The following is a 14009-nucleotide window of genomic DNA, read 5'->3' as shown; positions in this document are numbered from 1 at the left end:
CGTCGCAAGGCACCCCAAGCGGGACTCGAACCCCAGACCCACCGGACAGCAGGACCGTGGTCCAACCCACTGCGCCACCGCACCCCCTTATGGTGTTCACTTTGTGTGGAATTCCAGACAGACACACTGATCCAACAAAAACACGACACAACAGAACAGAGAGGTACCCATGATGGAGTAACATAATCAAGAACAAAAAACATTAAAAAACAAAACAAAACAAGAAAATAAACTCTAAAAAACTAGTCCTTTTAACAAAACAGGCATTTGTGTTGTGTTCAGATTACAAGTTCAAGTAGCTTTTGTGACATTCATTTCTGCATCTAGGGATACAATTCAGAAAAGAAAAACAATAGTGTAAATTAATTTGTAGGCGGAATGCTCGCAGTAATTATGTGCTGTTAACACAAAAAGGTGTGCATTTTAAACAATATACAGTACAATGAACTGATACAGTAGGTACACATATAAGGCTGGTTTGTTGTTGTCCAGTTTTCTCCTGAATCAGCCAATCCAATCTATCTATCTATCTATCTATCTATCTGTGTTATTCAAGTTTGAACTGGGTTTAAGAATGTGTGTTGGTTCTGTTCAAGTCAACCATGGCCACCATGGTGTGGTAGATTGTACAGATGGGTGGGTGACAATGTAGTCTTCCAACTTTTGACATTCCTTATGTCACCTTTTGGTAGCCTGCCACTTTCTGATGGCCTCATACTTCTTGGGACCCTTGTGCGTACCTGTGTTGAGGGGAAAAGCCCGACTTCCTTTGTCCGTTGAAAAAAGCCAATTTCAAGTTCAGTTAGAACCCTGAAAAGTAGCACGTCACCATGTCACTATGGAGGTGGAGGAGCTGGTTATGGCCATAAATGGCAAACATGACACTTAAAATCACTTGAAATGACATAGTTTCAGCAGGACAGTGTGGAAAGGAGAGACGTGAAGGAGCACGTCTGCCTTTCTTTCAGATGCTCTTGATTCAAAGTGTCCTTAAAGAGGTTGTACTTTAGGCCTCCATGATATAAGTGGTACCTGTACATCTGTACCCTCCTCTAGCGACTCCTTTATGACCCCTGAGCCTTTACTTTGTTGGACTTTGTCTCAGCCTTAAGCTGCGAAAGGATATTCAGTCTTCTTAGGACTCGTATTCATCTCCTTAGATGAGCTCAGTATAGCCTGTCTTTTACGTTCCATGAAACCATGAAATTTTTGTTCTTTTTTGTCTTTCTTTGGTAGACGTGTGTGTTAATGAGGAATGTGTTCATATGCTTGGTAGTTCAGCTAATTGTAAGAAAGCCACGGTAATTTGACTGTAATTCAGGAAATTCTGCTTGTTTTTTACCTTATTATGGAGATGCCTTTGCATTTTTAGGGTCAAACCTGTCCCCACATTTATAAATTGCAGCTATAAGCTCTTCAGTGTAGATATGAGAGCGACGTCCAGAGCTTCAGGGCGAATCGTCTGAGTGGGTTCCCTGCATCTCAGGGGCCCTGCTGTTTAAGCACTTCATTTGTGATGCTGTCAGGTCCACAAGCTTCTCCAGGCTTCACGGATTTCACTTTTTGTGCCAGTTCTTCACTCAAAGGAGAACAGAGACTGGATCAAGTGGGTTTCTGCCTTTCTGTCTTTGATTGATTATTCTGCCATTTGTACTTTTTATGTGATTAGATTGCAATTGATTTTTGGTTGAGTTTCATTGCAGAGATTTTTTAAGTGTTTTTTTCAAAATCCTCCATTTTGTATTTGTACTTTTCCTGTTATTTACCATGGAACTAGTCTTAATTAAGGGTTTTGTACTGTGGTATTTCTGTTTTTTAGTTGTATTTGTCCTTTCTGGGTATTCTGTTTTCCACTGTTTTTTTTATTTTATTTACTTACATGTTTAGCTCTGTCTGCATTTTAGATCTAGAAGGACTCAGTCCTTAGCCATTTTATTAGTTTTTTAAAATATTATTTTTATTAGCCTTATTCACTGCTGTATGGGGAATTTTGTTAGTATTTCTGACTTGTACATTTCTGCATCATTTTTAAATTGTGAACTGTTTGCGGTTAAAGTCAGTAATTGGAGGATCAGCGTGACTGAACAAAAGTGAAAAACATACATTTTATGATCTCTGGAGCCTGTCGTTTACACGCCGATCTCTCTATGTCGGTGTGTTTGTGAGGATGACTAACATTTTATTTGATGTTGTTGGAACAGAAGGGATTTAGTATCTGAATGCATCATTTCATTATAGACTCTGAAGTCCCGAGGGACGCATAGTTTTAATGACTTGTACTTCCAGACTTTTATGCTGTTCAAGGTTACATCAGTCAGGACTCTCAAGAGACGTGAACGCACAACCTTCAGGTTACAGGGCTCTGTCCTGAAGCACATTACTCTCTGCTGTCTTTGGAACAGAAGTGTGTGTCACTGGACAGGTCCCAGGAGTCGATGACTAAGTAAACTTCCATAAAGAGGCCCTCTTGTTATTTTTTTATCAATGCAGAGGGCTTCTTTATTTTTTATCAGTGCAGAGGGCTGAAAGTTAGCAAACACGCAGTGACTCTTCATTCGTAATTGTTATGTTTTTCGGTTTCTGCCTCGGTAAGTGTGCAGTGCAATCTTATTGATCCTCTGAAAACATGCAGGTCTTCATTTGTGGATTATTGTTCAATAATCATCCCGCACTCTTTGCCCAAACCTGTCATGCTCAGCTTGCATGGGGCCACATGGCTTCACCGCTCTGCTTAGAAACTTTCAGATATGTCTAATGTGTCATGGAGAGTAATGGTCCTAAATTCAACCATGTTGTAAGATTGTCCGCTGGACCTCATCACTATGTAAGTATCCCAACATTCCCAGCCAAGACAACATCATTATAGATGTTGCGATTTGGTGTTCATATCATTATGGCATATTTGTTTTGTGCGGCTTTGTATTTGCTTTCTGAGCAACATAAATGCTGCATTTATGAAAAACACAGTGTGCTTATAAGTAGGGCGTACAGTTACCGTGGAAATGAAAGAGGAAACAATAAAGGAAATTGAACAAGGTGAGAAAACTGGAATCACTCTGGCTTTTAACAGGAATCGCTCGACTACAGGGAAGAATTCTGCTCTTCCTTGTTGTGTTTGCAAAGGATGAGAACATTTATTGACAGATCTCTCTCTGTTCAGGACATCCTTTAATATGAGATTAAAGTATTTTCCCTGCTTCATCGGTGAAGAGCCTGGGAGAAGTAATCGACTCAAGTCTATCCTTTTCTTAACATATCGAACTCACAACCTGGTAGTGCAGTTCCATCCTCCTGTCAGGGTGATGGTGTGGAAATCCAAAACTTGGACGGATGCTCAGGCTGGGAGAGACAGAGTCCCAGGACTCATAGGGACATCTCAAGGTGACTCAGTAAAGCGAGAAGGGCTGTGTATTTGGACTTGTGATGGTCAGGGGTGCAGAACAGAGTGGACCAGGTCACTGCCGGTGGTCTCAGATGTTCCCCATTCAGCTCAACCACAACCAGTTGTTGGGGCACTGTAGCCTAGTGCACCATATCAGCTGCTGAGGTTTGACTGCCCTGACTCCAGCCTCCACCATAACCCCACCCCCCTCCCTCAGCCACTCCCCTCCAAGACAGGCTAGAACTGCATTCCACACGACTTTGAGAAACAGCACAGGCTCTAAGTACAGCTTTGTGAAGGAGGTGCCGCCACCAAGGGTCAGCAGCAGACAGGCTGGTAATGAGCTTCCAGTGGGTGTCTGTTCTCTCAGTGTGAGACCTCATTTTCAGATAATGAGGCTGTCTGCCTTTCTCTTTCTCCATTTCATCAGTTTTTAATTGTTCCAGCGTGTCCTCTGGAGACCGAAAATTGGCCTCCGTTCCTTGAATGGATGCAGCGCCGCTGCTGTGTATGTTTTGCGTTCTGATGGAGATAGCGGAGCGATCAATCTCTGCCCTGTCGGCTGAGCGCGGTCATGATGTATTGCTCTCTTTAATGCAGAATAGAGCTTCCTCACAACTACCTCCTGCACAGTGAAAACATCCACAGGGGGTTGCCTGGTCAGAGCCCATTCTCACCCTTTCTTGTAATTTCACGCGCAGTCCGGTTCATTGGTCCACAACCTGAGTTGGTGGTTCTCTTCAAATGGTTCACGTTGCCCTACTGTAAATTATCCCAGTGATTGCTGCCCTCCCTTAACATAATAATTCTAGGCATAACTTGTTGATATGCCTACATAGGACTGTTACAGCGTACAATAAACCTAAACTCAACCTTCCCCTGCGTTTTATGCACCTACTCGAGCGATGAGCATCGGTGCATCAAGTGGAAAGTAACAAACAAGGTTTACTTAAGAATCACATGTCTGCAGCTATGTCTCTTTCTCTTAATGAGATGCACAAATTGTCTTTTCACTGAGATGTACGTCACTTTGGAGAAAAGCGTCTGCTAAATGAAGAAATGTAAATGTAAAATGAGTTATTTAAACTCAAAATGCTGCAAAAGATGACGTTCTCTACCTTCGTTGGCATGAAAATATCTCACCTGTCACCCTGCCTTTGTTGCATGTGTCACTGTGTCTATTTGTGGTTCTTCTCTTTTTTCCTGTGTATCTTGTCATCTCATAGATTTTTTGTTTCTTGTGCTGTTGTGTTATTCGTCCCTTTTTATCTGTATGATCTTCTGATCTCGGCTTAGTCAGTGTGTCTGTCTAATGCTGAAATTATGTGCGTTTGTACAGTTTCTTGCTGAGCATTCAGCTCGCAGCAGTTCTGCTAGAGATGTTTCTTTCGGAGCAACATTAAATGTAGCTCTGTATTTTGCCTCCCCAGCACTGCACCGAGAACGGAGCCGTGACGCCCCTTGATGATGGTTTGCCCGATTTCTACACCAAACGAGTCCTCCCCGACAGGTATGTCTATCCGTCCTGCTCACAAGTGTGCACATACACACTAACAGACACATCAACATATAGAGGCTGACACAGACACTTAAGAGCGTTCACATGCGCTGTCACACGGTTAAACACATAAAATGCAGTCCGGCATGACACTGACGTGTGCAAACTGCGACACAAAATTCATAGATATGTAAGCTTTCTAATTTTTTATGACAGGAGTAGGAAAATGTTGGGAAAAAACTGAACATATGTTGCATTTGTTTAAAAAGTCATTGTACTCCCCAGCGAGTGGATCACGACATTGTTAGCGATACTTGTTACTTCCCCTGCATGGTAAAACCGAACCTCAGCTCTGAGCTTCAGCTCTGGTGTGCAGCTGTTTCTGTTAACCCACGCACAAACTGTTTTTTAATGAGCAATGATTGAGGAAGTTACAGCGGTACACAAAAATGCAAGAGTACATGTGTACTGCTCTGGTGCAGCCCCCTCTAGCATGTTCCGTTGCACTGGCTGGGCGCCACATTGCTCAGCAGCGTGTGTTCAAAACTCCAGAATTTGCTCCGGCAGGTTGCAGTAAGATTCATTTGGCACAGGCATTCATAGTGTAGTTATGAGATATCTTATGTGCACAGTGCTTCACTAGTTTTCATTTCATTGTTTTGCACATATTTCTCCAAAACGAACATTTGAACTGTTTGTATTCAGATATTTTTTAATAAAAACTGCCTCTGCCTTTTAGGGTAAGTTATCGGTGCTGTTATCCAACGATCCACATGTGTAAAGTCTGGCGTTCATCAAGTCGGCATGATATAGGTGTCATTGCAAAGGCAATACTTAATTCTGGGATTGTTATATAATTATGAATAATTAACATTATAGTACAGACTATAATGTGTGGCTGGGTCCTGCTGTCTGGTGGGTCTGGGGTTCGAGTCCTGCTTGGGGTGCCTTGTGATGGACTGGCATCCTGTCCAGAGTGTCCCCTCCAGCCTTGCTCCATGTGTTGCCGGGTTAGTCTCCGGTTCACCGCGACCCCACTCCGGACAAGCGGTTTCAGGCAGTGTGTGTGTGTGTGTGTGTGTGTGTGTGTGTGTGTGTCTACAGACTAAGATGAATGCCAAATCTGTATGGTCTGCTTTCTGAAAAGTAGTAAAACTGCATGCCTATGGTTTATTTTCTCTCTCTCCCAGTCAACTTTCAAATCTCCACCAAGCTCAGTCCCTCCGAAGAAAGAAAAGGCGCAATGTGCTGTCCATCTTCGGCTTCCGAAGGAACCGCAATTCAACCGTGTCCAATCACGGGCCAGACACTGGAGAAGGGGGCGGGCCCCTAGAAGATGAGGGTTCCAGTGTAGCAATGGCACCCAGCAAGTGCGTGACAAGCCCTGCTGCTGTTTTGTGTGCGAATATCCGATCATAGAAGTACAGTCACTTTGTCCAATACCATAATTTTCACCAGCGCACATTACACAAGGAGCTGCATATAGAATTGATGATCATGACTGATGTGTGATGCAAGTTTATGGAGCAGTTAGGCGATCGGGAGAGAAATGGATCTGAAAGAGATGTGTTTTAAGACCCAACTTGAATGTTGAAAGGGGTTCAGCAGTTCTGAGTGACAGAGGGAGCTCATTCCACCACATCAGAGCTAAATCCAAAAATCTGCATACTTTTGATTTTGGTCCTCTTGTGAATGGGATCACAGGGCAACCAGAGATGGAAGGACACAACGCTTTTACTGGTGTGTAGGGAGTGTTTTAATCACAGATTAGGCCTTTACATTTCACCTTGATAGTGCAGAAAATTACAGTTAGTAGCACAGTGTATTTCTAAATAATTAGAAAATGTGGCTGTATAAATGACTCTTTTATCCACCCAGTAGATAGTTGAGGAGCGTAATGTTCACAGAGCAGTTGTGGATCAGCAGTCAGCAAAGCATTATGGTTTAGAGGCCAGAGTTTAATCCACTAATATCCCAAATAAGGTAAAACTGTTTTATTGTTGCTCACCAGTAAGAGGAAAGTAGCAAATGTCAGCAGGTGAATGAATAAAATGGAATTTAAATGCATTGCTGTGCCCAACTGAGAAAACCATAAAATGGTTCTGTGGCAATAAAACCCTGTGTTATCATCTTGAAGCACAATATAATAGAAGAAAAATTGGGGGAAAGGCTGGAAAATAAAGAAGTGTCCAGGTTTTGAAGGTTCACCGGAGCTCTGGCCTTGGCTCTACAAAGTCCTCACAGGGAGTGAAGTAGGGAGGTGCAGACATACCATCCGGTTGGCTCAGTCTCCTCCTAAGGGCCCTGATGAGTCGAAAAAGAGATGTTGGTACCCAAGCATCTTCCCAACAAGTCTTGAATATAGCAAGAGGTTTATATTTATGTTTATTGTCATTTCACTACAGACAGGTGTACAGCAGAAATTAAATATGGTCTGATCAGGGTAAGGTGTGACATAAATCAGCGTAGTGCCACTCAACACAGCAAACGCTGTCCACACATAGAAATACAGACAAATATAATAAACAAGACTATCACAAATACAGCCTTGATAATAAACACAAAGAAGAGAAGACAATGTGAGCATAATAAAAAAAAAGTGGCAAATATGACATGTTGGAGTGATCATTTGCTGTTAAATATTCAAATTGCTCAATGAAAGAAGCTTCCAGTGCCTCAAGGAGACGGCCATGTAACTAGGAGGTTACCTGTTTAAGACCCACAAGGGTCCCTGAAGTTGTGTTCCCAAGCAGATTCCTTAACATGAATGACCTCAGTAAATATGCCATGGTCTAAACAGGTTTGGTTAACAGCCCTTGTACGCTTCCTTCGATGGGAAATGCAGTTGCGGATGGGTCGGGTGCTATCCATGGTGCTGAAGGAACCAAAACGACCACCACCACATGCCCGATCAGTGCAGATACATAACAGCCATTTACTCTGAAGCCTCTTGTTATTTATCTGCAGTGTAGTATTGATTGTCTAATGACCTCAGCCTGTCACTCATTATTTTTTAATAAAGCTTTTAAATTTCCTCTCTCCCCATAGGACTGCCACAGAAAATGTGTACACGTTTTTGCAACCCCCAGTGGATGCTGGGAAGCCAGATGCCTCTGCAAAGGTGGCTGATGGGAAGGAAGAGGGTTCAGTGACACAGCAGGTGCCACGACCCCTGCAGGGCATACTGCTCCCCGGGATGGGGGGAGGCGAACTGTCAAACCTATCCCAAAGACAGGTTCAACGAAAAATCAATTTATCAGTTCGTTCATAGGAATGTGACAGTGTTGGAAGTTCCTTACAGTGTTTTTATTCCTTAAAAGTTCTCCATTGACTGCCTGCTGGCTAATGGACTGCAGTAATAGTTCTTTCTCTTCCTGATTTCTGTTGGCTACAGAAACATCTATTGATTTAACAGTTTTGATTTGTAAATTCAGTCCATGCATCTTGCCTCCCAGAGGTGTTATAGACAAAAATCTGTTAATTAATGAGATTTATTCACCCAAGGGGGTATATAGCTGGTCTCACGGCATCCTTATTGCTCTTCAGGACCCTCTTCAAAGCTCCGCTCACATGTCTTTAACAGTGATGTACTTTTTCAGCCTACCTTGCTTCCCTTGTTTTTCCCTTCCAGAAACCTGAAGCTGAGTCAGGGGTGGACAGGTCTCCCAAGGGAAGCAGATCGACAGACCTCCAGAAAGACACGCATGACCTAGAGGAGGCAGCCGAAGACAGGCAGGCATCTCCCAGCACACAGATGGAATGTGAGACCCAGGGGTCACGCCTCCAGACTGAACGTCATGTTGAGAGCAGCATGGAGGCTCGGGCAGAGAGACCGACGGAGGCCGACAGATCATCCTCAGCAGAGCTGCAGACAGACAAACAGGCCGGATGGGTACAGGCAGACAGGATGACAGCAGAGCAGCCCAAAGAGGACCAGCATTGCCCTACTCCATCTGGGCTGAAACCAACCCCCCCTCCTCAGACCAGCAAACCCAGCTTAGCCACCATGAGGCAGAGACACCTGCAGGAGAGCTCCGGTACTGCAGCCCTTGTTTCGCCATAAAATGTTGGCAAGCGTTGTTGGATTTTCCAACTTACATTACTGACGTCACTGTCGTAATTATTTTTAAATTATTTTTATTTTTTAATTTTAGAATTAACCTTCCAATAAGTCCTTCTTTCGTTATGACCCTTCTGTCTCATTTGTTGTAATAAGTTAATGTTATATACACACACACACACACACACACACACATACATATATCTATATATATGTGTGAAGACCATATATGATCTAAACTCCTTGCTTGGCTGCCAGATTATTTCTCTGTGTTTCTGTGTCTTTATTTGCTGAGCTAATAATAATACTGAGAGGGAACAGAAACTGGGAGACTTAGTGACATGATAGCAGCAGTTGGTTCCCATTTTGACTAATAAAAATACTTTTGGTGGAGATGAGATGTGGTGCTGATGTATGTGCTAACATCTGTCCTTGGGCTTTTTTATCACGCTGCCAAATCGGAATGAACACAGGGTTTCCTGTGGTAACGCATCTGTCACTGCATTTGGCTTTATTACTTTTTTGTTTTTCTTTCTGAAGAGCCGTCCTTGGAGGAAGAGATGGGGCCCGATAAAGAGAAAGATGTCAGTAAGGATGAGAAGAAAGAAAAAAATGAAGGAGGCGAAAAAAAGGGGGAAACAGAGAGACAATTTCCAACCGTCCCTGAGAAGGTTTGTGTTTTGGTTATTATGTGTGATTTGCTGAGGTCCTTGTGCCGTTGGCATTAATCTTTTGCAGTCATTCTAGGTGAATTCAATTATGCATTTCTCGCTACAGCCTGCCAGCGTTCAGCCAATGAGCAGAAGGAGTTCAGCAGATGCCCCGCCCACTGTAGCATCTCCCAAGGAAGTGGCCAATGAGAAGAAAGTTCGGCCCTCTGTGCCGCCTCCCTCCTCCAAGCCTGTGCTTTGTTTGGGTGATATAACTTTCACTCAAGGTGACCTACTAAAAGAACTCTGCACCTTAAAAATTACAGTCACGTCATCTTCAGATGTCATGCAATTTCAATAAACTATAAAAATGAGTCTAAATAATACGGCCTGCAAAGTGTTTACATTCCATATTGCAGGAAACGCGTTACTCTCTCCCTTCAGTATCAGATAAATCATTCACAGACATTCACTGCATCCTTCTGCATGTGCAGAATTTCAATTTCTTTTTTCATATTGCTTTATAGGATGTATGGATTCACATGCGCTTTGCTGTTAGTGTCATGTATACTGTTATAACTTCTGTTCCGCTGATCATTATTTCACTGACTGTGATCATGAACAGGTGAGGAGGGGATGAGAGCACCCCCCACGAAGCCCTTGAGGAACAGGAAAGCTTTCTCTTGTGACACAGGTACGCAGCCGTACCCCACCTGTCCAAGCAATCAGCATTCCTGCCATGGCCTCCATGGTATGGTGTGTGTGTGTGTGTGTGTGTGTGTGTGTGTGTGTGTGTGTGTGTCTGTCTGTCTGTCTGTCTGTCTGTCTGTCCGTCATCTGCAAGTCTTTCTGTAACAAGCAGGTGTGTTCTGGTATGCATGTCCATCTGGCCTTTTGGATGGGTCTCACTGCTCATCTCTACCAAGTCCCCTCGTGGAATTCCCTCTCCAGTGTTTAGCCAGGAAAAGTGCGCTTGAATCCGGTTCCACTGCAGGGAAGGTCATTTGCATATGTTAATGAGCCATCTGTCAGACCCGTGTTTGTATGTGTGGCCGTTTCTCCCACGGAGGACTCCTGTTCGCCGCAATGTGTGCGCCGATGTGCGTTGGCTGCTCTTCACTCACAGGCATGGAGAGGGACTGTCCCAGCAATCCGGAGAGACCCTTGGATCGCAAGCCCCCGGTGAAGAAGCCCAGGCTGCCACAGGGCAAGAACAGGTCCCTGGACAGCCCTGGTACGGTGTGTGTGTGTGTGTGTGTGTGTGTGTGTGTGTGTGTGTGTGTGTGTGTGTGTGTGTGTGTGTGTGTGTGTGAGAGAGTGTGAGAGTGTGAGAGAGAGAGAGAGAGAGAGAGGGGTGAGAGGGGTGTACGCGCTTGTGCTCACTGCTCACTGCTCATCTCGTGCTCCAAAGAGCTGTGGCCGCAGCGGTTGCTTCACAAAGCAGAACAGAGCTGGTTAACGCATAACAATGTGCCGCTGCTGGAAAGTGGAGTAATAAGGCAAGACTCGTGTCTGTAATAACTCATATGAAAGCCCCATATTTACGCTGCTCATTTAATAGATGGGGTTATGAATACCATTTGTTTGTGAGCTGCCACCTTCTTTTAACAGCGCAAGATTAATGAGATATTATGAAGCACTAGAAGCGATTAGCTATATCGAGCAGGACACTTTCAGATGAGCTCCCCTGCGCGAAATACCAAAAAGACGCCGCTCAGCTGTACACCTACGTGACATGAATTTGAACGTAACATCTGGATATGGTGGCACGGGCCGTGAGTTCACGAGTGTAGCGCTGGTCGCGAGACGCAGTGTATCGAGTTTGTTACTAAGGAGCTTAGAATGACACGTGTGTTGTGTGTGCACCCTACACCCCCCACCCCACCCCCTCTCCCCTGACCTCCTTTCCAGGCAACGGCAATTCGGAGTCTGGCAACAGTGAAGTATCGTGACGACAGCAGAGGTCGGAGACAGTTCCCATGACAACTGCGTGATATTATTTTGCACTGGAGGGGAGATAAAAAGAGGAGAGAGAGCGGGACACCGAGGGGTTAATGTCAGCAGAGCTGCTCTCTGCTCTGCTCTGCACTGGGACAGCAGTTACCTGTTTACCGGTGTACCCCAACACTGCACTGGAGCTTTACCCATCTTAGCTGTTCACATGTCTGTCCTGGAAACATTCAAACAGTTCTTGATGCGTTCAGTGACACACACACATAGGTGAACACAAACATATAGCTACATGCACACGCACGTATACATATACGCATGTATGAATTCACATTTTTGTTTTCTTTTAAAGTACATGTTCTTTCTTCCTTTCTCTCTCACATCCACACACACCCACGCGCACACGCACACACTCCCCTACATGCTTGACCTGTGAGTACAATCAATGTTGGACCCTCTCGTGTTTCCAACTCATGTGAAAGACCGACTGGAGGTAACGGTTGGTTTCCAGTCACCAGGGGCCATCAGGAGGGGGCACAGAAGATCCTGCGTCCGTCCGTCTCGTCTTGCTGCCTCCTCAGCCCCTCGCCTTCCTGCTCTAACCACACCTGTGACATTGCTACCGTACGAACTCCTCCGCCTGTATCCTCTAGCAACTAAATATGTGTAAATACCAAAAATTTACATATTCAAGAATTTACCATGTCTGCATTGAAAAATATTTTAAGAACTGTTCTGCAATTAAATGAAATGTTTATTATTAATATTCTTCTTCTTATTATTATTATAGAGACTGAGTTTGCTTTCATACAGTATTGATAAGTTATCAGTGTTCGTATGGTTTGACATACAACTTAAACTGAGTTATTAATTGTTTAACAGAGTTGATTTCTATGTTTCATCTTTCATGGACTGAAATGTAATTTATTTTATAAAAATCTATACGAGTATGAATACGAGTGAATAAAGAGAGATTATGTTGAGAGACCGGTGAGTTATTGGCAGCGTTGGGGGATCGCTCCCGGTGTGGCTCTCACGCTTACATGATGCGAAATATTGCACGCTTCCCTGAAGTAATGAGAGTCCGGTCCGTTTTTTGGAGATACAGCATTATAGCAGAAGGACCGTAGGGTCAGGATCATCGTACCGCTGCGATGCCTTTGGGAAAAGTGGACAGAGCGCTACCATCAGCTCACAGTACTGTACACACCGGTGTGTGACACTATGTGCCGCTGCCGTCGACAATCGTGAGGTTTTCAATGCGAAAGCGAACAGTAGTGGTTTGTGCTCGTGATGATGACCACATGGTTTCGTTTTGTTTAGTTTCAGTGCCTCCAATTTTCTCTGCAGCACCTTCCATTGGTCCATTCAGCACACACTTTTCTCCCAGCAGTGATGATTAACCAGTGTTTATTGGACACTTTGATGCAAGGTGACTTACAGTGCTGGGTTCACTGCGCTAAACTCCCTGCAATCATTCACCCACCAGACATAATACACACACACACACACACACACACACACACACACACCAGGTGCAGCTAGCTACCGATTTGTCAGCTCCGATTCATGCTGTGACTCATTTGTGCCACTGTGGGACCAGCTTGTGGATTCACAGGTGATTGTCACACATATCTACCTGGCCTGACCTGACTGCTGCCGCTTCGTATCCCCACAGGGTCCCTGATGTACCCCCTCTGAGCAAAGTACTTATCCTGAAATGGCGTAAAGTCACTCTGAAAACCAGAACGAGTGTACAAGAGAGGGAATTTCTTCAACTATGTGTCCAAATTTAAGTCCGATCTGTTCTCCTCACTTCTCTTTTTCCATGCTTTCATACTAGTTTTGAGTTTTCCATACTGGATGAGGGGTTTAGGGTTACAGGTTGGGTTTGAGGTTAGAACTGAGATTAAGGTTAGGGTTAGACCTAGGGTTAGGGTTTTAAATTCTTCATCTGGGAATCTGCCGTTAACACATAGGGTTAGGGTTCTCAAGCAACCTGAGAGCAGTAAAATGTTCACCAGGTTTGTTAAGGCACCTTTGAGGAACACAAACAGGGAGAACACAGCACAGCTTTGACAACATTTTTTACAGGAGTTCTCACCATTTCCCATTCATCCACGATGGACATGGCATCACATACACACACACACAAACCGCAGTCATACTGACAGCCATCATCACGCCCCCACACTCAGGCACTGCTATTGCATACACCCACAAGTCCTATCACTGTCACTCGTTTACTTGCACTGACTGTAACTATCGAACACACACTCAATCACACACACACACGGAATCTCGCTCACACCACACCTTGCTGCGAGGCAGCTTGCTGATCATGCAGACGCAAACCTGTCTTGACAGAGCGAGCAAGATGTAAGTTCGTGCTCATTGTTCATTCCTGAAGAAAATTACCTGCAAGTCGCAGGAAGGGAAGTTCGTCAACAGCAACTTTTCATAATGCGT

The 14009-nt window shown here is 44.3% G+C and overlaps 1 protein-coding gene across 1 annotated transcript in view; it reads left to right on the top strand.

Moving 5' to 3' along the window:
- carmil3 (capping protein regulator and myosin 1 linker 3) overlaps positions 1-12241 on the top strand; it is a 50530-nt gene extending 38289 nt beyond the window's left edge. The window contains exons 32-40 of the mRNA XM_018758199.2: positions 4813-4892; positions 6071-6250; positions 7929-8115; positions 8512-8917; positions 9481-9611; positions 9718-9877; positions 10216-10284; positions 10717-10824; positions 11502-12241. Coding sequence (XP_018613715.2) covers positions 4813-4892; positions 6071-6250; positions 7929-8115; positions 8512-8917; positions 9481-9611; positions 9718-9877; positions 10216-10284; positions 10717-10824; positions 11502-11542 — 1362 coding nt within the window. The 3' untranslated portion in view covers positions 11543-12241. The remainder of the gene's footprint in view (positions 1-4812; positions 4893-6070; positions 6251-7928; positions 8116-8511; positions 8918-9480; positions 9612-9717; positions 9878-10215; positions 10285-10716; positions 10825-11501) is intronic.
- The last annotated feature ends 1768 nt before the right edge of the window (positions 12242-14009 follow it).

This window comes from Scleropages formosus, chromosome 1 (genome assembly GCF_900964775.1).
Source record: "Scleropages formosus chromosome 1, fSclFor1.1, whole genome shotgun sequence".
Lineage (NCBI taxonomy): Eukaryota > Metazoa > Chordata > Actinopteri > Osteoglossiformes > Osteoglossidae > Scleropages > Scleropages formosus.
Note: the sequence above shows the minus strand (reverse complement) of the source record. Positions and strands in the feature narration are given on the sequence as shown.